General features: G+C 47.2%; 2 protein-coding genes across 2 annotated transcripts in view; one reads left to right on the top strand and one right to left on the bottom strand.

The window, feature by feature from the left end:
• TBX20 (T-box transcription factor 20) overlaps positions 1-21,297 on the bottom strand; it is a 39,653-nt gene extending 18,356 nt beyond the window's left edge. Inside the window, exons 1-6 of the mRNA XM_036327340.1 lie at positions 20,679-21,297; positions 17,053-17,308; positions 15,910-16,074; positions 12,077-12,185; positions 10,207-10,365; positions 1,637-1,713 (exon numbers count right to left, since the gene is read on the bottom strand). Coding sequence (XP_036183233.1) covers positions 1,637-1,713; positions 10,207-10,365; positions 12,077-12,185; positions 15,910-16,074; positions 17,053-17,308; positions 20,679-20,805 — 893 coding nt within the window. The 5' untranslated portion in view covers positions 20,806-21,297. The remainder of the gene's footprint in view (positions 1-1,636; positions 1,714-10,206; positions 10,366-12,076; positions 12,186-15,909; positions 16,075-17,052; positions 17,309-20,678) is intronic.
• Positions 20,804-24,218, top strand: LOC118666550 (translation initiation factor IF-2-like). The gene is made up of 5 exons (XM_036328977.1): positions 20,804-20,935; positions 21,343-21,818; positions 23,385-23,494; positions 23,804-23,900; positions 24,171-24,218. Exons 1-5 carry the CDS (start codon positions 20,804-20,806, stop codon positions 24,190-24,192), a joined length of 837 nt encoding a protein of 278 aa, XP_036184870.1. The 3' UTR covers positions 24,193-24,218.
• The last annotated feature ends 1,073 nt before the right edge of the window (positions 24,219-25,291 follow it).

Here is a 25,291-nt window from a genome sequence, read left to right as displayed (position 1 = left end):
GGTTACCCACACTGCTGCTACCACACTCTCACTGAGGTGGGTCTCAGGGCCTGAGTCCCGCCTATGTCCCAACTAACCGCACGGTCGCCCACTGCCCTTTCTGCTTTCCAATGGATCTTCCACCACAAGCTCCAGCTTCTTTCTCTGATCTCAACTCCCCCAACCACTCTTCAAACTCGCCAACTAATGCAGCAGTTCTCAGCCTGTGGGTCGCGACCCCTTTGGGGGTCGAACGACCCTTTCACAGGGGTTGCCTAAATACATCCTGCATATCAGATATTTACATGATGATTCATAACAGTAGCAAAATTACAGTTATGAAGTAGCAACGAAAATAATTTTATGGTTGGGGGTCACCACAACATGAGGAACTGTATTAAAGGGTCGTGGCATTAGGAAGGTTGAGAACCACTGAACTAATGGATCTTTTTTCCTACTCAAATCCCACGGTTGCTGCCCACTTTCAGCCTCTCCTACTGGCTTCTCTGCCTCCCCACTAAGCCTCCATGTCTGCTCCCCCAAATTAAAACCACCCCTCTATGATCTGCCATTTGGAAGGCTGAGCGAAGGATCAGACAGGTGTTGCTAAAATATGTAATTATCCTTTAATTTGAGTTGCCAACACAGGTTAGGAAGGAGTGCGAAGGTCAGACGATGTGACCACCTGGTAGATAATGAAGAGTGTGGCAAAGTGTAGCAGTTGGTAGGAAAATCACACCAAGATTTGGAGATAAAATAAAAGAGGGTACCCCACCTGTCAATACAGACTTCAGGCCACATAAAAGAACAAGCACAGGAGATGAGGAGGGTCTGACGTCTCAAGTATAACACGGTGATTAGAGCTGATGACACTATTGCATAACTAAAATTTGTTCATAGAGTAGAACTTAAGTGTTCACACACACACACACACACACACACGCACAGTACATAAAGTTACATAGTATAAGAGATATAAACAATCTTAAAAAATCTTCTCTCTGAAAAACCCTTTTTTTGACATTCCTGATGAGCAAACCATGGATCTCAGCGCAGTCATTACTGATCACATAGATGGTCTCACTGTGCGAACCATTTGAATTAAGGTACAAGTGGGGTGAGTTCCAGGCACATGATTGTCACCTGTTGTCTTAAAGGTCCTGAGATCTGACAGCTCTCCTATGAAATAGCAGCAGTCTAAGCTCTGGGTGAAAGGTGTGCCTTGAATTAAATGGCATCTCCCTTTTTTCAAAATCCCAAACTACCCTTGTACTCGTGGTGTTAGCAAACACACACCCTGTTCAGAGGTATCAAGATTCCATTTCTCTGCAGATGCCCCTTGAGACGAGAAGCTTAATGGCACCCAGAGGACGGAGACTTCGATAACAACGCCCTGTTTTTACAGCTGAAGAATGTCCCGACCATAGGAACCACTTCACGGAGGAGCTGAGCACAGAGTAGATGCGGCTGCGCAGCTGTCACAGCTGAAACACGCCCGTCTCTACAGGCTCATGGCTGGGGGGGAAGGGGACAGAGACGGGGAGAGTGTGTCCAGGGAGGTCATGGCTCTCTGGCGTTGAAAGGAGTGTGCCCGGACGGACTCGCTCTCCTCTTTATCTTATCTGGACAAAGAAAGTAAGCAGAAAATTCTCATTACCTCTCAATGTCAGTGAGCCTGGAGGAGTCCCGAAATCCTTTGGCGAAGGGGTTGCTGTCTATTTTCAGCTTGGTTATCTGGAAGGGGAAGAAGGGGTGACACAACGAGGTCATTTCTGAGGTCCAGAAAATAAAAGCAGAAAGGGTTCGTTCCTTTTCCATCCTGGCTCCATAAGAATATCCAGTGTCTGTCAGTATCGGGAAAAAGGTCGAAATGGCTAGAGAGAGTTCACAGGAGGGAGGGAGGCGAGGGGATGGTCGGGGAAAGCCTCAGAGAGAAGGCGGTATCTGAGAACAGGCTGCGGTCAGTGGATGGAGACTCTTGGGGGCGGGCCTCTCGTGAACAATGTGAAGTATTCAGACAGTCGTCATCGGCTAGGGCTCCACTGGGGAGGGGGCAGCTGTCCAGAAGGCCAGCACCGGTGGGGGATGGGGGACAAAAATAAGAGCACTGCCTCATGCTGACTTGGCAACATCATTTATTAACACCATGGGCGTGTGTGTGTGTGTGTGTGTGTGTGTGTGTATATATCATAATAAATCAAAAGATTAAATGGACAGTAATAGCTTCATGTTTAATTCTATATTGAGATACATGACATAAATAGATGCTATAAAGCTTTTAGAATATAAACTTACCCCAGAACCCCGCCTCCATCTTACTAAAGTAGACTCAAATGAGTCAGTCTTTTGTTGTCCCCCTATGCAATGTCATTGATAGACTCTATGCTTACATTGGGGGGGAAGTTATTTGCTACTAAGAATCATGGTCTGAAGTATTCAACCATATGCACTGCATCTCCAAAGAATAATACATTAGATTTGAAGCAAAAAAATAAGTGATTAAAGAAAGGAAACCCTGATTAAAAGATGCTTGTAAAAGTCCTGCGTGTCAGAGCTGGCAGGAACCTAGCACTGGCCCAGCTCTGCTGTGTGTGAAAAGGAACCAAGGGCCCTTTAAGGGAGTCACAGCTCATCCATGTCACTACGAGAGCCCACGGCAACCTTCCGAGAGACACACAAAATACTCTTCACCTGGGGAAGAGCTGTGGGTGTAAGGAGTTCCCACCATCCAGGTAATATGACATGCTCCTTTGCCAAAAGCAACTTTTCCTCAGATCAGTGTCTCTATTGTTCACTTCAAGCCACTAACACCTAAAGAATTGCTTTTATTATTACAAAGAAAGGCTTTTCTCTTTCCTTTTCAATTTTTTTTAGGTACTTATTTACTGCCACATTTTTCTTTTTTTTAATGCATCTTTATTGCTGAAAGTATTACAGATGCCCCATTCCCCCCCCCCCGGGGCCCCCTCCACCTCACTCCCACCCCCTCCCAGGCCTCTCCGCAGCGCTGTCTGTCCATGGGCTATGCACATATGCGTAGAAGTTCACTGGTTAATCTCTCCCCCACTCAAGTTTTCTCAATGTGAGCTGACCAGTGTACAAGCTGCAAAGGTGCTCTTTCTCCCCCTTCGAGTAGAAATTCCCACACTCCCCTGACTCAAGAACACACTTCCCTGGCAGGCACTTGGCCATGCCTGAGAAATGCTCATTTTCAGCCCATGCCTATTCACTCCAGAGCAGCCACTCACACAGATTTGCTAATGTCCTTTTCAGCTCAGTTCCTGGAAAGTGGAAACAGGGAAGGAAAGAAGCTAGCGAAGTGAGAAACCTGCTCCCAGTGGGTAGCAGCAGCCACATGGAAGGTGCAGACAGAGAAACACACAGGAGCCCCGCGGTGGCTCCAGGTGTGACCACAGGCGTCCGGAGAGAACCCTCTCACTCAGCCGCGGACCCCAAAGGGGACAGTCCGAGCCGGCCTTTCAGAGCAGGGTTTCCTTTGGAAGCTCAGTTTCCAGGATGAAGGAGAACATTTTTATTTGTTTGAAATCAACTTATAAACATCTTGTAAAGCCCAAGCAATCAGTGTGTCCTAAGATGATACAATACCGCCAAGATGTTAAATTCCAAGACAGGAGCTGTGTCTCTCTCTACTGGATAATTATGTTAAAGTACTTTATATTTCTAAAGCGCTTTCTAGTTCATGAAACACTGCTTTCACAGTAATTCATCAGCACAGAGTGAATAGAGACGGATTGCTTATCATGTCCTATGCGAAACGCTGGATGGTGCAAAGATAAATACATGGTCCTGCCCTAGCAGAGCTTCAAGGGCCATGGAGCAGGCAGAGGACACCGGGCTGAGCAGAACCGAGGTGACTCAGGTGCCAGTAAAGAGAGTGGCATCGCATCCACTGCCGTGTGAGCGACCTTCAGGGTGAGCCGACCCCAGGTGGGAATTTCAAACTGGAACTGTGCGACACAGCGATACAGTGAAGTCTGCTTCTAAGCTCAATGACTCACGGCAAGCTCATTTATAAAGTCACAAAGTAAACGGATCTACCAATGAATGAAGTTTCCTGGAGACCGTGGCAGATAAATATCTGCTGGAAAAACTAAATACAAAGAACATATGATTTCACTTCCAGGTGGAATTTAAAGAACAAAATAAACGAGCAAACAGAATGGAAATAGACTCAGAGATAGAGAACAGACTGATGGTTGCCGGAGGGAAGGGGAGTTGGACGGCTCTAGTGAAAGAGGTGAAGGGACTAAGAAACACAAATTGGTAGTTACAAAAAAGTCACAGGGAAGTAAGTACGGCATAAGGAATATAGTCAATAATATTATGATAACTGTATGCTGCCAGTTGGGGTACTGGAAATATGGAGGGGAACACTATGTCAAGCATATAATCTGTACACCTGAAACTAATACATAATAAAAGAAAAGAAAAACCAAGGACTCGCAAAGAAGTCCTTTCACACCATCCCTCTAAAATGTGAAACATTCAGCTATCTTTGAGTATTTACTAACTAAAAGGACAGGAAGTATTCTCTATCTGTTGTAATAATTGAAGAAAGACTTTTGACCCACTTTGTCCCTGAAAAGCATTTTGAACATTTTATTTGTTGGTCTTTATATTTCCAGAAGGTAAAGGTGATGCTTGTAGCATTGTCATGGAGAATAAATAGTCCCAACACGTAATGTTGTTCAATTGGCATGTCACCACATCTTACCACCTTAGTTTTGAATGAGAACATGAATTAGATTCAACCAGTTTTCAGATTTCTTTGAGATTTTCTCTCATTATGAGAATGCTATACTTCCAACAGTCTTTAAATCCCTCTTTCATGAGCCCTAGGAGTATCAGTGGTAACTTTTTTTCCTTACATTTTGATATAATTTCAAACAACCGGAAAGTTTAGAGAACAATGCAGGGTGCTCTCATACACCTCGACTTACCAGTTGGTCACAGCAATGATTTCACTTGAGTGCACTAATTAGAAAAGGAGCTCAAGGCATAACCAGCTATTTACTTCCTCTATGGCCCATGTTACCTAGTTCCAGGGAAAACAGCTGCTTTTGGAAGTTAGCGGGGGAGCTGAATGGAGCTCTTATTACTAAAACTGTGGGGGACCCTGGATTCACACTCCCATCTTGGACAGGTTTTATGAGTATTGTAAGCAGCCCAGGGACCATGGGTTCCAGTTCTTCACTAGCGCTATCACCCGACTCTCAGTCTCCTGGACTGTCAGCTATCATCACCCGGAAGCATTTGCTGAACTTCGCTTCCAGAGAAAGCAGTCAGAAATATAAATCATCTTTTTACCAGTTAGAGACTAAATCAATGGTTCTCAACCTTCTGGCCCTTTAAATACAGTTCCTCATGTTGTGACCCAACCATAAAATTATTTTCGTTGCTACTTCATAACTGTCATGTTGCTACTGTTATGAATCGTCATGTAAATATTTGATATGCAGGATGGTCTTAGGCAACCCCTGTGAAAGGGTCGTTCGACCACCAAAGGGGTCGCGACCCACAGGTTGAGAACCGCTGGACTAAATGAACTCTTCTTCCGTTTACGGGGGGCGGGGGGTGGTGAAAGCATTTTATTTTACTGGATTTTCTATCTTAAGATAAAATAATTTTTAGATAGAATTTTAACATTCTAGGTAATCATGCATTTTTAAAGATCAGGCACAGGTTTTATTCCATGGACATTTAAATAAAAGCCAGTCACTATATAGAAATTCATCTCTGAAGATATGGTTTTACATCCCTTTATGAAGTTTGGAACAACTGGAGAAGTCACACATTTGAGAGCTGATGAGAGAAGGAACCTGAGTTACAGACAGTGATTCAGTTGGACATCATTTGTTTTGCCCCTAATACAGAACACCTGCAGCCTGCAACACCGTTGAACAGTGTCACCCGTGTCAAAGGTAAGGACCCAAAACTAGTCAACCAGTGAACATAGTAGGTAGAGTCTTGATTAGCCAAACCACAGGTATGGCTTATAATTCAAAAACAAATTTAAAAAGCAGCCATATCTTATATTGGGTGTGCGGTAAGGATAGCACACTGTGCTAAAGAAACCCCGTAGTTAAGTGTACATGCACCTATGTGCAAATCACCAACTAATTCAGGTCAAAACATATGCCCTTTTCCACATATGACCTTAATAACAGAACACAATGCATGTCCTAACAAAACACCCACTCTTTCAGCACCCCCTTATCTGCAGACAAACGTAAGCATGACGGGAGGGCATGCCAGCTGTGCCAAAGAGAAGGGGGCCTTCCAGGGGCTGACCGCCCACGTGACATCACTGGTCTCCTCTGGTTCCCAGGCGCGAGGTGAAATTGGCCCTGAGAGACCATGTCTCCAATTATCAGGGAAAGATCTGTCCCAAGGCATTTAAAAATGAAACCTGACCGACACTTCAACCCGACGGCAGCGGTCTGCCGCTCTCAAAACAATGTATGACCTTTAAATCTTAAATTATAAGATAGTTTGTTGAAAGTATAATGTGTTTAGCTTTTATCTAATAATGTAGACAAATGTGATCATTTCCTCGCCAAAACCAGAGGCAAAAAATAATAATTTGTAAAAGTCCCATTTTCCATTACTCATAAATAAAACCACCAGCCATAATAAATGAGATGCTTTTTCGCAAATTGGAAAAACTCTGATTTGGCTTTTAATAGATGTGAAAATACCAGTCCTATCTAAAGGTTAGGACATATGAAGGTGATCCTGAATGCAAACTTTTAAATTTTCTTCTTCTCTCTTGTTTTTTTGTGCATAGAAAACTTGTAATATTTCTACTATCCTCAGTAAATATTTATTGTATCTCCTATATACAGGGTGTCCCCAAAATATATACACACTTTAACAGCCGGTAGCTCAATTTTGAAAATGAAATGTATGTTAATAAACTCTGTCTGTATAATTATTTAAAGTGTGTATATACATTTTGGGGACACCCTATATTTATTTCAGGAAAGCCAGTACACAAACAGGACATAATAATGAAAAAGCAGAGGTGGGAGGCCTAGAAAGCATCAAGGATAACTTTAGAAAACTGTATAGGACTAAAGAAAATACTAATCCTCAAATTGATTTATTCACCCCATATGTTTATTAAACATGGATTTTGATTGGTTTTATGAGGTTTATAAACCATTCAAACTGGCTTGAAAATCAAATCTTTGACCATTACTTGAATTTCAAATATATATTTGGCACTGTGCTAGGAATCAGGTAAAGAGAGATGCATAGAAATAAACCGACTATTTTCATTGGGCAACATTTTCAAACTCAGTTTCCAAACCTTGACACTGTCAGTGGTAATGTCCTTGGCCTGCAATCTGGCATGATTGGCCACTGAAAAGGAGGAAGGAAGATCCAGATTTGTGACCTTGGGCAGGTGTATTAACTACCCTGAACCTGTCTTTCCATCTAAAGAGTGGGGCTCAGGAGGGCCTTCTTCAGGGGTGTCAGAATTAAATGAGATACTGAGGAAAAATGCAGAGAGGTTTCTCTAAATTAAAAGCAATAAATCCAAACCATGAACTTTAGTTGGATTCTATCTAGTTCAGAGAGGGGAAGGGGGTTATAAAAGACATTTGTTGATCCATCCTGAAAACTGTAATATTAACTGAATTTTAGATGATATTAAGGAATAATTCTTAATAATTTTCTTACTATGATAAAGATATTATGGTTACAAAAATAATATTCTCATATCAGTAGGTATTTGTGGGAGTATTTTCAGGTAAAAATATCATGATGCATGCAACTTAGTATCAAATGATTAAATGAACAGGAAGTATGGATACATACAGAGACAGAAATGGGGAGGAGGCGGCAAAGTGACAAAATGTTAATTTTTGAATCTGGGTGGAATACATGAGGTACATTTTCTAACAAACATGGCTTCTACCAGATGCAGCCAGTGCTAGTGGCCATTCTATCTCAGATCACTGTCATCTCATTACACTGGCAGGTAAGCAGTGAGTACTTGTTTAAAACAAAACAAAAAAATGATCATAAAGAGGTGAAACCCTCTAAAAAGGATGTCTCGGGGTCCGTCGGAGTCCCAAGCCAAGAGGACAAGAGGACACCAGGCACCTAAAGCTTAGAGATAAGGACCCTGACTGTTGCACTCAACACCTGGATTCAAATAGAGCGGTGTGCGGGAAGGTCACCTGGGGGAGCTATCCCTAGAAGGTGACACAAAAATACTGTTGTTCCCATCACATAAAATCACTGTGGGGGTTAAATAAAACAATGCACTTTCAATGGTGCCTTGCACACAGTAAGTGCCCAAATATTAGCTGTTACAATGATGTAAACAATAACCTCCTAGTCCCATGAACCTTGGTTTGAGAGGTCCTGCTAACATTTACTCAGCTCCCTCACTTATGAAACCAAATCTAAGATGCTATCCTGTGAAACTTCCTTTAGTTTTGTTTTCACGCTTTAAGATGATTAGTATGATAACATTTGTGCATTCACGTATCTCATTAAAAAATATGCCACTAACATTTTAAAATGCCAATGGTGAGAGATCCTCTTTGGACATTCCAGAGACAGTCCTTAGTAACCACACGCCTCACTTATAGAGTGCCTTACGGTTTCCAGGCATGATTATGCACAGTCTGTCACTGGATGCTCACAGGACTTTCTAAGATGGTCTGCATGGTCCTTAGCCCTAGTCACAGGTAAGAAAAACGGCAGCCATAGTGATGACATGAAACCTCCTCAAAGTTGTACAGGAATTACAGGTGCTCACACCTTAAAGTCACACCTCCTCTCGGCCATCGGCCCACATCCTTGCTCTGGGCTCTCAATTCCTTACTTAAGTAGGGCTATCTGGGCTTTCAGCTTGGTCTTTATTATTATTATTATTATTATTATTATTATTGATTTCAGAGAGGAAGGGAGAGGGAGAGAGATAGAAACATCAGTGATGACAGAGAATCATTGATCGGCTGCCTCTTGCACACCCCCTACTGGGCATCAAGCGGGCAACCCAGGCACATGCCCTGGACTAGAACTGGAACTGGACCCTTCAGTCCGCAAGCCAACGTTCTTTCCACTGAGCCACACCAGCTGGGGCTCAGCTTCATCATGTCACTTTTCTCGAGAGACCCAAGACCCTGTCTTCTCTGATGGACCATCCCACTCTAACAGTCATTCACTCAAAACCCAAAATATAACATCAAGACAGGAGCAGAGCCATAGACCTGGTGACCCATAACTATTCAAATGAAAGCAAGATGCAAAGACCTAGCGAGGTGCACACCACCGAATCTGTCAAGTAACCTGACAGTGTGGGTTCCTCCTCCTGAAGCACATGGAATCCCAGCTGGTCCCTCCTGCTGCGGAAGACTTTCTCATCTTCTCTCAGCTTGGCTTCCTCACCACAGAATGTCACTATTACCCCCAGTCAGTAAGATGATGCTCACCACGAGAGAAGAAAATATATGGGGAAGCTTCCAACAGCACCCAGTTCCTACTAAGACTTTGATAAATATTTACTGAATTGAACTAACCCATATGGATGAAAAAATGCATACATTTTAAATGTGAGATACAATAGAGAGTAGACAATAGGTAACTCAATATTATAAATTAAATATCTTGATGTTAATTAAATACACACTGCTTGCCTGCTACAGTTTATTATCTAAAGAGACATTTAGATAATAAATGTCTAAATTACGCCATAAATTACAGCTGAATAAGCCTCAGAAAGTGTCTAAAGTATCAGGAGTGTGGGCAGTTGGCTAGAATGTGTGTGCTAATTTAGCACACAAAAAAATGGAACGTCTATATTTTATGGGGCAATCGATGAGTGTATGGTTAAATATCTTAGGAGGCTTTATCAGGAAGAGGAAAAGGAAGCAGGTAATTTCTCAAGAAGAAAATTTGAGAAGCCAGATAGGGGCAGGTTTGGGTCGGAGAGTGGGCAGTGAACAACCTAACCAAGAGTACACAGATTCTAGAAAAGATGGTGCAATGCGGACCTTCATAACCTTGAGCGTGGCTCACTCAACACATGGAGAGGCCCTGGCTGATACGCAATAGCGCTCTCCAAAGAGAACTGATTCAAGTACTGGGATCCTTGTTCTCCTCACGAAAACGAAAGGACCTCCTGAGTCCTTATCTTATTCAGGAGATGAACTTATTCAGGAGATGAACTGTGAACGGAGCACTCACCAGTTGATTCTGGTAGGCAGTGACTGCCGTAAAAACTGTCTCTGGGAAGATGAACGTCCTGAATTCTTCAGATTTCAGATTGAGCAGCGAGGCCGTGTGGTCCTTCTTCTTAATGATGTGCACCCGAGGCTGGTACTTATGCATCGAGTTCAAAATGATCTACAACAAAGACATGGGGAACACTGAATGTGGGTGTTCATATTGCTAAACAGCCCGAACTGCAATGAGGCAAACAAAGAACCATCAAGTCTAGAGTTTCAAATTCAGTGTTAAGAGTAGGATCTACCCTGTTCCATTCCTAAAGCAAATCATTTTCACAGGATACTGCAGAATCATCCTTGTAAATCACATTTTATCAAACCAACCGCAGAGAATGTAGGTCGTTTCAAGTATCTTTTCTAAAATGATGGGGGAAAGTCATGTAGAGAATACATTTGTTTTTAAATCAAATCTTTAAAATATTTTGTGTGTGTGTGTTAGTCTGGTTAGATCAAAGGAGATATGTCTACATTTTCCAAAGTAATAAATTATATATGCTAGGAGGACAGATTGTTATTAACGGGAGTGTGATATTAGACAGACCTGAATAGTGAATCTGCCACTTTCTAGCTCTTTAATCTTGGAGCCAGTGATCTCACCTCGTCAACCTCATTGCAAATACAAAACCAGTATTAACCCCATAGGGTGTGGTGGGGATTAGAGGATGTGACCCTTGTAAATCACACAGCAGATAGGAAGTGCTCGTTATTTAAGAGCACAGAGTAACATCACAGATGGTTCCTTAAAAAGAAATCTTATCAGACGTGCAAAGGCCTGTTCAGTGGTGTTTGTTCTATTAACTATTGCTAAGAGCTCAGCATTCCAGTAGCTCCTTTTCCACATTTTGATGAACTCCTTTATTGACCCCAAATCATCAAACTGTTTTGTTTTTAATTGCAAGACTTCTCTGTGCTTTCATATTCATAAGACTCTCTACATAGGGGATATAGAATGAGTAAAAAGCACTTTCCCAAACTTCTTTAGACATCATTTCAAATGGTTGGCTTGGACCTGAAATCAAATAAGTTGCTTCTGGCGTTGCCAACATCCATTTGCCCCAGGGGGCCTTGTTTATCGAGACCCAGTCAGAGTAACGGGGTTAATTCATAACTCTGCTGGTGGTGCTGTCCAGAGGTTGGAAGCAGGTGAACAGGTTTCCAACTTATCTGGACATAAACCCTACTGCATCTCAGGTGAGTGTGCTCAATGGAACACCATTTGGGCAACCCCCAAGTGGGGGGGGGGGGGGAGGGTGCGGTGGTGTCTCAGCCCCATTCCTTTTATGCTGCATTATCTGACATACCACTGACAGAACTCAGATGTATAACCCAAGAAGGGGCTGTAGTAGCCTGCAACATGCATGTTCTCTTTGTTTAATTGGCAAAGGCAGAAAGCAGTTGCTAAAGTCTTGGGAAATCCATGGTGCTAAAGGCCCTGTCCCCATGCATAGCATAACAATGGCCTCCGACAAGATGAATACTTGGAGATTCTCTTAGAGCAGCGGTTCTCAACCTTCCTAATGCCGCGACCCTTTAATACAGTTCCTCATGTTGTGGTGAGCCTCAACTATAAAATTATTTTCGTTGCTACTTCATAACTGTAATTTTGATACTGTTATGAATCGTCATGTAAATATCTGATATGCTATATGTGTTTTCGGATGGTTGAGACCCACAGGTTGAAAACGGCTGGGAGGATTCACAGTGAGAGGGTGGGAGGGGCAAAGAGCCAGGCGGAGATTAGAGGAAGTTTTGTGTGACTTCTCCGTCCCCTTCCCTTCCCGTCCTGGGTCCTGGGGAATCCACACAGTCCCAGGCGTCGTTGTACTTACATGGCCATGTTGATCCAGTTCATTGTTGGTGAGCTTCACCTTTTCAAAGGACACCATCTGTTTGAGTAGCTGCTCACCAGTAAAAGGGGAGTCTGGGTGGACATACAGCCTGAGAAAATTATGAGAGATTCCACTGAGGCAGTTTTTAAAAAACCTGCTCTCTGTGGGTTATAAAATATTCTGATTCCAAAGGAACACAAAACCCCTGTATAAATGGTGAATTTTATTTACCCCGTATAATGTCAGGTTTAATAATATAGCAATACCAAAATAACTCTAAAACCTCTAAATGTGTTTCTTCATGTACAATGCTCTAAAAGGGGTAACACTTAATAAATTTTCTATCATCTGTTGAGCAAGCCATTTTTAAAGGTGGGGTTTTTCCTATCTATCTGTTACGGGGCTACTTCTGTAAATATGAGATCTAATGGTATAGGTATTTTCAAAAGAAAGAGTAGGCTATACTAATTGTATAATAAGTTCCCAGGATGAGCATTGCTAAAAATCAATGAAAACAGAGAATTTAAAAAAGAATTCTAGAGACTGCAATCATTTAAAATTGAAAGTGACTGAATTTAAAGTTTATATTCTTTATAAATACAAGGCAGAGTAACTTTAATACAGGGACCTGGGAACTTTTAACAGTCCACACAACATAACATTGTTAAGTGATGAGAATGAAAACAAGCTGGGAACGCTTCAAATTATTCAGTGTATTCATTTGTAAATAGCCCAAGCAAAATAAAATAAAATAAAATAAAATAAAAGTATTTATCAGGCATTTATCATCTATTGATCAGCTGCTAAGTGCAATCTTTCACAGTTAAATGCAGAGCATTTGTTCTACCTCTAAAGGTCCCAGGAGAGGGGAAGGAGATGTGCTCGATTCACCAGGACAGATTCCTTCCTGGCGGTAACAGGTTACTTGTATATCAACTGTCTATAGGATAGTGTAACTATAGCTAAGCATAAACATTACGTTTGGGGCGAAGGCCAGGGAAAAGGTCACAAAACCTTTCCTTGCGGTGTTCACGTGAAGAACAAGAAGTCAGTGTCCTGGTCTGTCACAGAAGGGGATGCAGAATAGAAGCATTGGGTGCACATGCGGAAACAAAGCCCCCCCCCCCCCCCCCCCCCCGAAGCAAAGCCCAGGAAAGGCTGAGGGCGATAAGTAAGGATTCTTCCTGGACCCGGGCAAGAGCCGGGAAGGCTGCATGTAGGTGTTCGCTTGCCTGCCTGCTTGTTCCATTGCTCTTTTTAGGAGGAGTGCTCAAAACTGCCTTCCAGTTGAAGAATTCTTTGACGACACAACCGTCAAGTGTCACCCTCCAAGGCTATACCTTTATAGTGCAGCTGTTTTACTGGCCAGCCCCACGTCCCAGCCTCCCTGCCAAAAAGACGGCTCCAGAACATGTCTGGTCCCAGAAGCTGCTGAAATGTTCTCTCTTCAATATCAATTCACCAAATGTAGTCATATCAATAAAGCTCAGCACACCTAAACATCAATTACTTTAAAGAAAAGGAAACGTTCTATGCGAAAATAGAGCACTATTTTAGATCTCGGATAAAGTCTTGCCCATTGTTATGGTCAAATGATATTGTCAAGCAGTACTTCTTCTGATTAGGAACAACTGACTGATGAAGTTCAGTCTCAAATAAAATGGGTCCAAGAACAAAACCACAAGGAATTTCCAGCGTCGGTACAAAAATGATCACCCTCCCAAGTTCCCCTCCTTTTCCTTTATGGAGCTGGAAAATACAGCACTATTTCTTTTTTTAAATAATAAAGAATAGTTGCTTAAATTACCTCGAATGTTTCTATCCCATCCTACTTCTATCCTACTGAATATTTCTGCACTAAATAGTTTTATCTGATCTCAACATAAATAAGCTGAACTAAGATGAATGAAAAAACATACAGGAAGCCCCTCTTCTCTCAAGGTCCCCGGGACTTAAAATTCCAGCAATAGCTTACACATGCTTCAGTGAAGATAGGGTATTGGTACATGCTTTCCTCCTTCAACCAGAGCAGATTAGTAATATAAACAAGGCATGTCCTAGTCCTCAGAGTCCTGCTGGCCTGCACAGCTCCCCTTACCTTCAGATAGGAAGAAAACGAATGCTAAGTCAGAGTGATTAACTTCTCAGAGGAAAGACTTTGAAGGGGGGGGGGGGAAGGATTTGCTTGTAAAAATGGTTAGCAATCTGCTAAAATCTCTCTCTCCTTTAAAAGCTTCAAAGTAATGTGAATCCGCTATTTAGTAGTAAGTAGTGGAGAATACTAATTATGTTCATTTTAATATCTATTGTAAACTGTTTAAAAAATGAGTGAGCATTTTTTAAAATGTCTTTAGTCACGTAATCTGTTTTTAACGTGCTGACCTGGAAGGGTTGGGACTGTCCTCCCTGGTCTCCGTGGGCATGGGAAGCTCTGGGAGGCTCCTCTGGTGTCTCCTCCCGGGAGCCCAGCACACTGTGGGCTCAGTAATGGCATCAGCTGCCAAGTAAGCTAATGTTCCGTGTGAACCGCGTGTGGAAATGGTCTGTGTAGGTTCTGTGCCTTGACTAAGACTCCAGACTACACACTTACAAAGAAGCAGCTGGACCTTCAACGTTCCAAATCTTCCCACTGAAATAAAGTTTCAGCTCTGATAGTAACTTTCAGTCAATTCTATACATTAGCCCTAAAACAACTTGAAAGCTGTGAGCCTTGGTTTTAGAACCATAAGTGCAAGTCAGCTGGTATCCTTTGTATTAAGACTATCACGACGCAGCCTATCGCTATAGCTGTTAATTGTTCACAGAAGCAAATATGTGAACAGGAGGTCCAACCCCCCTGCCCAACCCTCCCAAAGATCAATTGGGCAAAGCAGCAATAATAACGGTTTATCTGCGTGATATTTTAAACAGGGTTCTACTGGGAAAACATTATTACCAATGAAAGCACAAAAGTAAACATGTATGATCCCTATTATCCCAATTGAGTAATGTTTCATGTAAAAACAAACAAAAAAAGCTAACCTGATGTTGAATTACATTCATCCACTTAAATTTTCAACTTAAAATCTCTGAACCCTTTCTGGACAAAAACAACCACATTTTACCAGAATGATATTTCTTATGTGCAGATATAACTGTATTGTGAACAAATATTTACTATAAGTAACCACTTTTCCAAATATATATATATATATATATATATATATATATATATATATATGCACTTTTTAACCCTTTAAGTGCCAACCAATATCCTAGGAACTATGCTAAAATTGCCAAGGCATTTTTGCTGATTTTACAGCAGTTTAGGGAAAAAATTATGACTTGCAAGTAAATGAAGTTACATATTCAAAAACTTAAGGAAACCTTTACTAGATTGACATATTTAGCAATATCATCATCACTAATAAAAGCAGATTAGAACTGGACACCATTCCGAAGCTTTGATAGCGCTCCCGGCACTTTTGGCGAAAGACAGGAGGAGGGCGATCGCGCTCCCCTGCACTCTAGGGGTTAAAAACAGGATTTTAGGGCAGCCACTTCCTACTAGAAATGATGAGTGGCATATGAAGTGGGCCCAGATTTCTAAGGAATACTACAACTGCCATTTGAGGAAACTCTGACATGAATTAAGAGGAAAAGGCAGAAACCCTGCCTTTCTCAGAGACGGGCTGGTATTTTGTATAGTTGATCCCAGAGTGTCTGTGCTGGGAATCCTACCAGAGCTCAGAGCTGGTAGGATTTTAAAAAACAGACCTGCTTAACATTCAAACCAACAGGGCAGGGGGCACTCTGCTGGCAGGGTTCACAGGCAAACGTCTGGAGACACAAACCTGGCCGGCAGCGGTGGGTCCGCCTTGCCTGCCACCAGCCAGGAGGAGCGGTGGTAGGCGTAGCGGTACCTCTTGTTGTCCACGGGCACGATGTCCATCAGGACTATGTACTTGGCCTCAGGATCCACGCCGGAAAACGACACGCGGATAGTAGGGAACATCCTCCTGACACAGGGAGACAGAGAGGACGGCCTGAGCTCGCACAGCCCGAAGAGCCGCTGAGTTAGAGGGAAGGGAAGGATAAGACCGCCCTGCCCCCCAACTCCCAGAGGCCCCCAAACCCTTTCTGCTTCCTGTAAAGCCAGAGACGTGAATTTGGAGACCGAAGTGCTAGATAATTTTGCAGGGGTCTCATGGCTGGGAAAGTTGTGTTCCCTTTCGTTTTGGATGCCCAAGGTCTGTGATGATGGAAAAGCCTAGCTTTTCAGCAAGCCCATTGAGCTCTGACCCAGGGTCTCCAGAGCGACCCAGCCCTGCAACTCCCTGGGGTGGGAGAAAACTCGCTCCTGCCACAGAGAGCGGAGCAGGAGTCTCAGCTTGGGCTTGGGGGACCTTGCCTGTATTTCCCAGCGTCCTGAGAGCTGGAGCTCAGGGCACCGACCCCCAGAGCCTGGCTTCCCGCCCGCCCGCCCAGAGCCTGCCCTGCAGAGGCGCCAAGGGCCTTACAGCCAGCGCCCCTCCTCCCCAGAGTGCCATCCTTACAAACCTCATTCTGCCGCCCAGGTTTTACTTTTCCTTCAGTGGGAACTGGAGGCTTCTGAGGATTGAGGCCCCGATAAAGGAAGCTACCTGCCTCCCTTGCAGCACCCAGTCGCCCCCCTGCACCCTGGACACTCCCTCTCGATGCCGAGCCTGCACCCCCAAACCCTCCCGGGCTGCGGGGGTCAGACATTCCTGGCCCCTGTGCCCTTCTCATCAAGACCGAGGTGCGGTTTCCCACGGCCAGATCTTGAGAAAGCAAAAGCCTGGGGATTCTCTGAGCAGCACTTTCCACTGTAAGTCTGCGGGAAGAAGCCCACCCTGAGCGAAGCAGCTTCCTGTCTGTGCTCTGAACCCGCAGGGATTCACCCAGCTCCTGGAAACGCCCCCAAGCCGCCCAGGGAGCACTCCCCCACCCGCTCCTCCCCGCCAAGGCCCCGCTACCTGCCAGACTTGGTGATGATCATCTCTGTGCCCAGCTCGTGGAATTTGTCCCAGAGCTCCTTGGTCTCCAGGCTGCAGGCGATTTTAGCCATTTCCTCGCTGGGGATGATGGGGGTGGTGGGGATCAGCGGCTCGGTGCAGAGCGAGGAGGACGCCGGGCTGCCGCCGCCTCCGCTGCCGCCAAACTCCCCGTGAGCATCCAGGCTGGTGAGTTCGCCCAGGGGCTGGGCGCAGGATGACTTCTCCACAAATTGTTCTGCAAGAGAATGGACCCTGGCAGCTAATGCTGTGAGCAAAGATGCAGGAAGGAGAGCTGCACAACTGAAATAGAGACCCAGATTTGACCTTGGAAAAGTTAAGCTCAGAAACTCCAGGAAGTCCGCTGAGAACCCACCTGGTACAAATCAAGCATGCGGCTCCGTGGAGTGGCGCGCCCTCTGCTTGCTTACTGGACCACGCGAGTGAGTTCCAGAGGCATCCACCACGACTCAAGCCCACACCGGAGGATAGACGTGTGAGGGCCGGAAAGGGGTGCCCACGATGGATAAAAAGCAAGGGTTCCTGTTTGCATCCCTCCCAAGTCCTAGACTTCACAGCCTGCGGGAGCTGGTGCCAGGGCTGCCCCTTGGACAACCGAGAGAGACTTCTGTCCCAGGAGAGCCAGGGAGTGAAGAGATGAGCCCCTTCCTCTCAAAGCCCCCTCTCCATAGAAGAAGGAAACGTGGGTGGGAGTGGAGAGGCGGTTAAAAATAAAAAATCAAGTCATTTCACTTCTCTGCCTGGCTCATTTATAGGCCTCAGCATGTTAGATTAGAGCAGTGGTTCTCAACCTGTGGGTGGCGACCCCTTTGGCGGTCGAACGACCCTTTCACAGGGGTCACCTAAGATCATCCTGCATATCAGATATTTACATTACGATTCATAACAGTGGCAACATGACAGTTATGAAGTAGCAACGAAAATAATTTTATGGTTGGGTCACAACATGAGGAACTGTATTTAAAGGGCCAGAAGGTTGAGAACCACTGGATGAGAGCTTTTGCACGATGTCCCTCCCAGCCTGAGATCTTATGAAAGGCTAGCATTTCCCTGGTTAAATCACAGGAGTGTGTGCTCTGGGCCATTTCTGGACAAAAAAGGTATTAGAATTGAGGAAACCAACCCGAAACCCAGGCTAGCAGGCACATTAAAGTAGAAAGGAGGCTTTGCCATCCACCAGGAGGCGGGAATAGGACTACCAGGAACCAAACATTTCCCCCACAGCTGATAAGGGCCTGGGACTCCACCAGTCACTTTGATGGAATACAGGGTGGGTGACTTTTGTAATTATCCCAATTATCTTGCATCCCTTAAAAAATGAGAAACTACTTGAATCTGCTATGTGAAACTGACCACCAAACAACTCTATTCTAAGTGCCTCCAAGGAACTGAAACCAGTTCTAAATGTAGGTATGTACATCGTATAGGCGTCCTATAAAATGTTTTGTCTGTATTTCTCCTTGACTTAGGGCGGCAAATAGAGCATTCTTACCTTTTCTCCTTTTACAATAACAATCCAACTCCTAGGAACGTTTTAAATTAAAAATCACCCAATTATTTATCTTATCCCTATATTTTCATTCTGAAAACAAGAGACCCATGCTATGGGGAAAATCTTATCCTCTGAGAATATTTTCAGAGGCTTATTCACATAATGTCTTCACAGGGAATTAAGAGGGAGCCTTGGGAATTTTCTTATTTTCTGACCACTGAAAAGCGCAAACTCCCTCAGCCTCGGACTAACCAGTGCGTCAGGGCTGGGACGTGGAGGAAGCGGAAGAAGAAGAAAACCACACGGAAATGCTTTCGCACAATGTCAGGCATCAATTATATCTCAAAAAAAAAGCTTTTTTAAAGGAAAAGTCTGAGGCTATGCTTCTAAATAGACTTAAAGTGTTTCAATGGGCAGTCGAGAGACACTTTTGGCCTGTACCCTGGCTTCAACAGTTCAGTAGGGTTTCATACCGTATTCCCTCTCAACAGAGCCTTCCGTCTTTCTCTTGCCTGGAGTCCATGGCTTACACAGTCACTAATTGTGCTCTGTGGAACTGACCCCTAAAAGGGACCCGAATGACTTCTGGTTCCTCCAGGGGGCTGCTTAGCCACAGACGGGGTGTGTGGTGAGGGGGGGGGGGTGGTGGCTCTGTGAGCTGGGCATCATTTAGAATGTAGATCGGTGCTTTTTCTCAGGAAAATAAATAGACAAGGAGGCAAGGCTGAGAGGACAGTGGCCCTGAAGCCGCTTGTTTCCCGGGCTGCTGTCTGTCCTTCTGGGAGGAATTTTAACCTGAAATGGTCTTTTCCTGCTGGCTACCAAAAGATGATGGGGCAGTGCCAAACAGGAGTGGGTACCATTGGCAAGTCCCACAACCAAACTTTGGAATTGGTGGTTGATTTTTTTTCCTGTGCGGCCTGGGTTTGTTTGATTGGTTGTTTCCATCCCGTTGGCAGGTTTAGGTTTAGATGGGAGGGTGGGTGGGAAAAGCCAGGAAAAATCGAGAGCCTCAGAGGAGAGACTTTTTGACATTATGTTTTCTGGAGCCCTTCCGGTTTCTTCTTCCTTAGTTCTGAGTGGCTACACGGGTTTTAATTCTTTTTTCTGTCCAGGCCCCTTGTTTTTCATCTCTAGGGCTTCATCTTTCATATTATTGTCGTTTTGGATGTGAGACGTTAAATTGTTGGAAAAAATGGAGGGGGGGAGGGAGGAAAAAATTGGGAGAGTTAAAAAGAAAATATTATCCCGTTTGCTATTTGATGTTTTTCACTGTTTTAGGGCTTCCAGCTGGTCGCGATATGAAATAATTATTTCCTGGGGCCCCAAGAGGTGACACTGAGAATACGTCTTTCTCAGTTGTAAAGGGACAGTGAGCCACACCGCTGGCAGTTTCCTCCCCACATAATTCACTTGTGCTCAGGGGAACATAATCCCGTTCCTCCCTATCCTCCGAGAGCCTAGAGTCTTCTATAAATGGTAAAGGTTGTTAAATAAACAGTAAAGCTAAAAGTTGAGGAATTTGGGAAATGGTGACTGGCTCATGTTTTTGCCAACCGCTACTGAAATGCCAGCACTTATAAAACGATGTCTTATTGATAAGTCTAGAACTTCTGTGAAGAAAATGGCCCACTCGGGAAGAAATGGCTTCCCCTACAGCCCTTGACTGTGGTTTTAAGCACTAACCCTGTTTAAGAACGAAGCCTATCCAGTCGGGAGGAAAACAAAATTAAACTAGTTTCTTGTGAACTCGCGCGCAGTCTCCTTGGATTCAACTGCACAAGCAGGTGTTAAGCGTCTTTGGAAATGGGTCTTATTATTATATATCCTTCAGTGTTGTTATCCCAACAGAGCTATCCACCCACACGCACTCCTCCTGGGATTCTAGGCAGAGGGAGAGCGCCTACCGCCTGAACGAGATGCGAACCCGCTTGTGTTTCAGACTCGGAAGCTCCCAAAGAAAACGTGGGCCTTAAAGGAAAAACCCTCCCATCCGACTTACGGCCTGGGGCCTGAGCGTCACCCTCCGGAGCCCCCCGCAGCCCGCGCAGCTCCCCGCCTCTACCCACCGCGGGCGGCGAGGCAGCCGACTTACCCAGGGGTTTGATGGTGTTTTCCGTGGCCTCCTTCTCCTTGGAGCCGCCGCTGGACATGAGCGCCGCGATGGAGAAGGCGTTGGCCCGGGAGGAGAGCTGGGGCTTGGGCGACGCCGTGAACTCCATGGCCCCCGGGACGCGGTCCTGCCCGGGGACGGGGCTGGCCGAAGTGCCGTCCAGCTCCCCCCGGGGAGACAAAGACCGAAACGCGCCGCCAAGTTTCCGAGTGCAATCGCAGCGCAGCCGGGGACTCCAGGTGAGTCAGTCCCAAGTCCCCGAGAGCGCCCCACCGGCCCCCCACGCCCCCACCGCGAAGTGCTGGAGCCGCAGAGCCTTCGAACCGGCCGGAGAGGACGGAGATGGACCGCGGGCTCCACCCGGCGCGCAGGCACCGGCGCGCGCGGCAGGACCACAGGCTGCGCCGCTGGGAGCGGGGGACGCGCACCCGCTGCGCAAAGACCCGGGTCCCTCAGCACCCCCTCCGCGGCCTTCCTCCCCGTCCCCCGCGGGGACAGCCGGCGGGGCCCCAGCGGCAGGAGCCCAAGACAGGGCGCGACAGCAGGGAGCCCGATCGCCGCGCGGCGCGGCCCCGAGGACACTGCGCGCGGAGCCCGCAGCCCCGCGCCTTAAGCTGCTGGCGGCGCCGGCCCCGGTGACCCGCAGCCAGTCAGCGCCGCCCCACGTCACCGCTTCCTGCTGCCGCCGCCGGGGGCGGGGCGGGGCCGCCGGAGCGGGGAGGGCGCGCCCGGGGCGCCGCGCCCGCCGCCAACCTGGCACCTTTGGGGACAGGGGGTGCCACCACCCAGCTGGTCTGGGGGCGAGAGGGAGGTGCGCGCTGTCGCGAGTGGCCTTTTTTCCCGACCTAAGATCCGAGATCCCGGGAGTGGCGCCGCGCGTGACCCTAGACCGGAGGGCGACCAGGAGCTCTCGCCTCGCCCCGGGGCCAAGGATCCGTCTCACCGCCGCTCAGAGTTCCAAAAGAGCGTCTGGAAACGCCAAGGAGAGAGGAGAGCGGCGCGGGGAGCTGGTGCCCACGGGCCAGCCCCATTCTCCGGGTCCCCAGGCTGGGTCCCGGGACTGGTTGGTCTCCAGTATCTGGCTGCTTGGCAGTGGGGCTGCGGGGCGCAGCGCGGCGAAAGGTGCGCTAACGGGGTGCTGGGAGCCTTGCGCAAAGGATGGCGCCCTCGCCGCCAGGGTTTGTGCTGCACAGCGGGGTGCCTCTCCCCCGGGGCTCCCGTTCCGGGAGGGACTCGGCAAGGCCGGGGGCGGGCGCTGTGCGGGCGCGGCCCCTGCGGGGACCCGGGAGGCGCGGCGGGAGAGCGGGGCTCACAGCGCGCGGGCGCGGCTGACGCGGGACCCCTGCCCCCGCAGACTCGGCGGCGACCCGGACTTCCCACGGCCTGGGGGTGGGGGTGGGGGGGCGGTCGTCGTGTCGGCCTTGCTCAGCTTAAATAACTCAAATTCTCCGAATTCGCAGGGTAATCCGCTCCCCTGCAGCGGAGCCGGGTAAACTCAGGCTGACAACACCCAGGCTGCACATGTAAATATTTGCGCTCCTTTTCAGCCAGTCGGTCTGGCGAGTAAGAGCCTCTTGGTGGGTCTTAACGGAAAAAAGGAAAACATCCCCTATTTCCCGCCAGCCTTCTACTTTCCTCACCGCACCCAGCTCCCTGGCTGCTGAAATCAGCCGGTGGGGACGCGGAAAGTCGAAGCTGGAGAACGTTTGGGAAAGGGAAAGGACGCCACCTGGGAGAGGCGCGGCTTCGGCCCGCCCTGTCATCGCGCAGCAGTCGTTTCTAAGCAGGTGCTGCGCGGAGGTGACGGGGCCACGTTTTCCGCAATCAGCCCCCACGGACAGTGTGCCTGCGGCATGTTCGGGGAGTTCGTCAAAACCCCGGCTTCTGTGTGGAAGGGGCTCCGCCGTCCTCTCTCTGGTCTTTGGAGAGAGAACGCCCGGGTCTGGCGCGGCGCAGGGCGGGTCGCCCGCGCAGTGGGCCCAGCGGGCTCAGGGCTCACTGGAGCCCCGGACCCGCACTCCAGGCCGCGGTCCTGCTCCTGGCCGCCGCCTCTCTGGGCTGTTCCTGCGAGGCCGGCAGTAGGGCCAACGCAGGCTGAGAGCAGAAGGCTTTCCGACGAAACCGCCGTCAGAAAGACAGAGACTAAGCCAACCGGGCGCCCAACGACCAGTTTCCATTCTTGACTCTTTGGTCCATTGCTGTTTGGGGACAACCAGACCCTTCAGTTATTAAAGTCTCCCACTCCCCCCCTCTGCTCCCCAACCCCACTCAATCCAAGAGTGACACTTCCCTCTTTCGAATGCAAGGTGCACACTGGCTCCTTTCCTGCCTCAAATGCTTAGAGTTGGACCAGGAAGGAAGACTTAGTGCTGGTGGTGGGAGGGGGGGGGCTTGGTTTTTTTTGGGGGGGTGATGTCAGGATTAGTGTAGAACTTAATAGGTGCTCTGCTGGTTTTAGTTTTCAAAAACTTATTTTACCTCAATTTAAAAAAACAACTTGCCATTGCTTTTTCTGCACACAGGGAATGCCGTATTTTTTCTTAGTTGTCTTAATGGATCAGACTGGAGTTTGAGAATATGAGAGGGGCATTTGTAGAAAAATTGGCCGAGGAGGGGAAAGCTGCCCCAGTCTTGGCCAGCTCTGGGTCTCCTGTAGGCAGGAAACTCTGGCTCTTCGTCCTATTACAGGAAAAGGGGGAAGAAGAAGAAAGAAGCTCAGCGGGCACTCAGGGGCAGGTGGCAGCCCAGCAGCCCAGAGGAATGGAGGAGGCCACTTGAAACCAAGCTGGGCGCCAGAGGTGAGCTGTTTGGGGCCGCCTAACAAGCTATGCATCTTGCTGGCGCTGAAATCACTGCAGTAAAATGTATACACTACAACATAATTATCGGGGGCACAGGGTCCCTTCCATAGATTTATTGCCTTTGCAAATCAATAGGGCGCTATAAAAACCGGATGGTTCCCCGGCAGAGAGGTGCTGTCAGGAGGTGACTCAGAGATGTGAGCGCTGAATCCAGAGGCCTTCTACCCACCCTCCCTTATGGCAGGTTAACAGGTGAAGCCACCAAAGAGGCTGGAAGGAAGCAGCACCATTAACGCTTCCCTCCAGGCCCGTCTCACCAAGGACAGACCAGACTTGGGCGCTGCTGTGGACACCAGCAAGTGCCTTGGACTCCAGGAGACCTTGTCTTGCCTGTAGCCCCGGTGAGTCCCGAGACTTTGCTTGGGTTCCGGAAAGCTCTCAAAGCCTCCGTTTCCTCACCTACATTAAAATAGGGCCAACAGCCCTAACCGGATTGGCTCAGTGGATAGCAGCCATGGGCAAACTACGGCCCGCGGGCCGGATCCGGCCCGTTTGAAATGAATAAAACTAAAAAAAAAAAAAAGACCGTACCCTTTTATGTAATGATGTTCACTTTGAATTTATATTAGTTCACACAAACACTCCATCCATGCTTTTGTTCCGGCCCTCCCGTCCAGTTTAAGAACCCATTGTAGCCCTCGAGTCAAAAAGTTTGCCCACCCCTGGGATAGAGCATCAGCCTGCATACTGAAGAGTCCCAGGTTCAATTCCAGTCAAGGGCATGTACCTTGGTTGCAAGCACATCCCCAGTGGAGGTAGCTGATCGATGTTTTTAACTCTCTATCCCTCTCCCTTCCTCTGTAAAAAAATCAATAAAATATATTTTAAAAAAATAAAATAAGACCAATAATTTATTCCTGCCCAGAAAAACGGAGCTGCGGATTGATGAGGTAACGCGCATGAAGCGCCTACACGGAACAGTTACCCCAATTTAAGTAAAACATTAAGTACAGAATTTTATTACATTTAATTTTTGAACTGCAATTTCGCGATCAATTGCAGAGCTGTAGACAGTTTTGGAAACGGGCGCAGAGAATTGGGGTCCCTGGGTGGTAAGGGAGCATTATTTAAGTCCCGTTGAACTTGGGAGGCTAGGAATTTAAACTGGTGGTTACATGTCTGAGTTTGATCTTATGGACTTCCATTATACGGAGGACTGGGAGATGCCTTATGCACACTGCCCTTCCTAATTCTCACTTGCAGCATCCGCAGCTCAAAAGCTAGTCCACTTCGGAGCTGCCCTGGAAGTAAAGGTTTCCCGCTGTTCTGTAGCTAAAGCAGAGCCCGGGCTGACAGGGCAGGGACCATCCGCTGGTGTCGCTGACGCCCCGCAGGCACTGGGAGCGAGGGCTGCGCTGCAGCGGCGGGACCGGGTAAGGGCCCAGAGGCCATCAGGCACCGGCGGGTGAAGGCCAGACGGAATGGGGGAAGGAGTCGGTTTCTCAGCAGCCGGGCAGGCAGACGTCTCGCCCCATCCTCTCCAGTGAACGCTGGGAGAGCACAGTGAGGCCCCACCTGTGGCTCAGTGGTTGAGCATCAGCTATAAACCAGGAGCTCACGGTTCAAGGGTCAGGCCACCTGCCCTGTTTCGAGCTCCATCCCCAGTGTGGGGCGTGCAGGAGGCAGCCTATCAATGGTTCTCTCATCACTGATGTTTCTCTCTCTCCCTCTCACTTCCTCTGTGAAATCAATCATAAAAAAATATATTTCTGCCCTGGCTGGTTTTGCTCAGTG

The sequence above is a fragment of the Myotis myotis genome, unplaced genomic scaffold, assembly GCF_014108235.1.
Source record: "Myotis myotis isolate mMyoMyo1 unplaced genomic scaffold, mMyoMyo1.p scaffold_m19_p_11, whole genome shotgun sequence".
In the NCBI taxonomy this organism is placed as follows: Eukaryota; Metazoa; Chordata; class Mammalia; order Chiroptera; family Vespertilionidae; genus Myotis; species Myotis myotis.
Note: the sequence above shows the minus strand (reverse complement) of the source record. Positions and strands in the feature narration are given on the sequence as shown.

What these genes read in the sequence shown, in the direction of transcription:
- LOC118666550 (XM_036328977.1), top strand. Translation starts at nt 20,804, where the DNA reads ATGGCCCCCGGGACGCGGTCCTGCCCGGGGACGGGGCTGGCCGAAGTG. An exon ending in AGCGCAGCCGGGGACTCCAG is followed by an intron (nt 20,936 to 21,342) that starts GTGAGTCAGTCC and finishes GGTGACCCGCAG; the next exon opens with CCAGTCAGCGCCGCCCCACG. An exon ending in GTCTTGCCTGTAGCCCCGGT is followed by an intron (nt 23,901 to 24,170) that starts GAGTCCCGAGAC and finishes CGGCCCTCCCGT; the next exon opens with CCAGTTTAAGAACCCATTGT.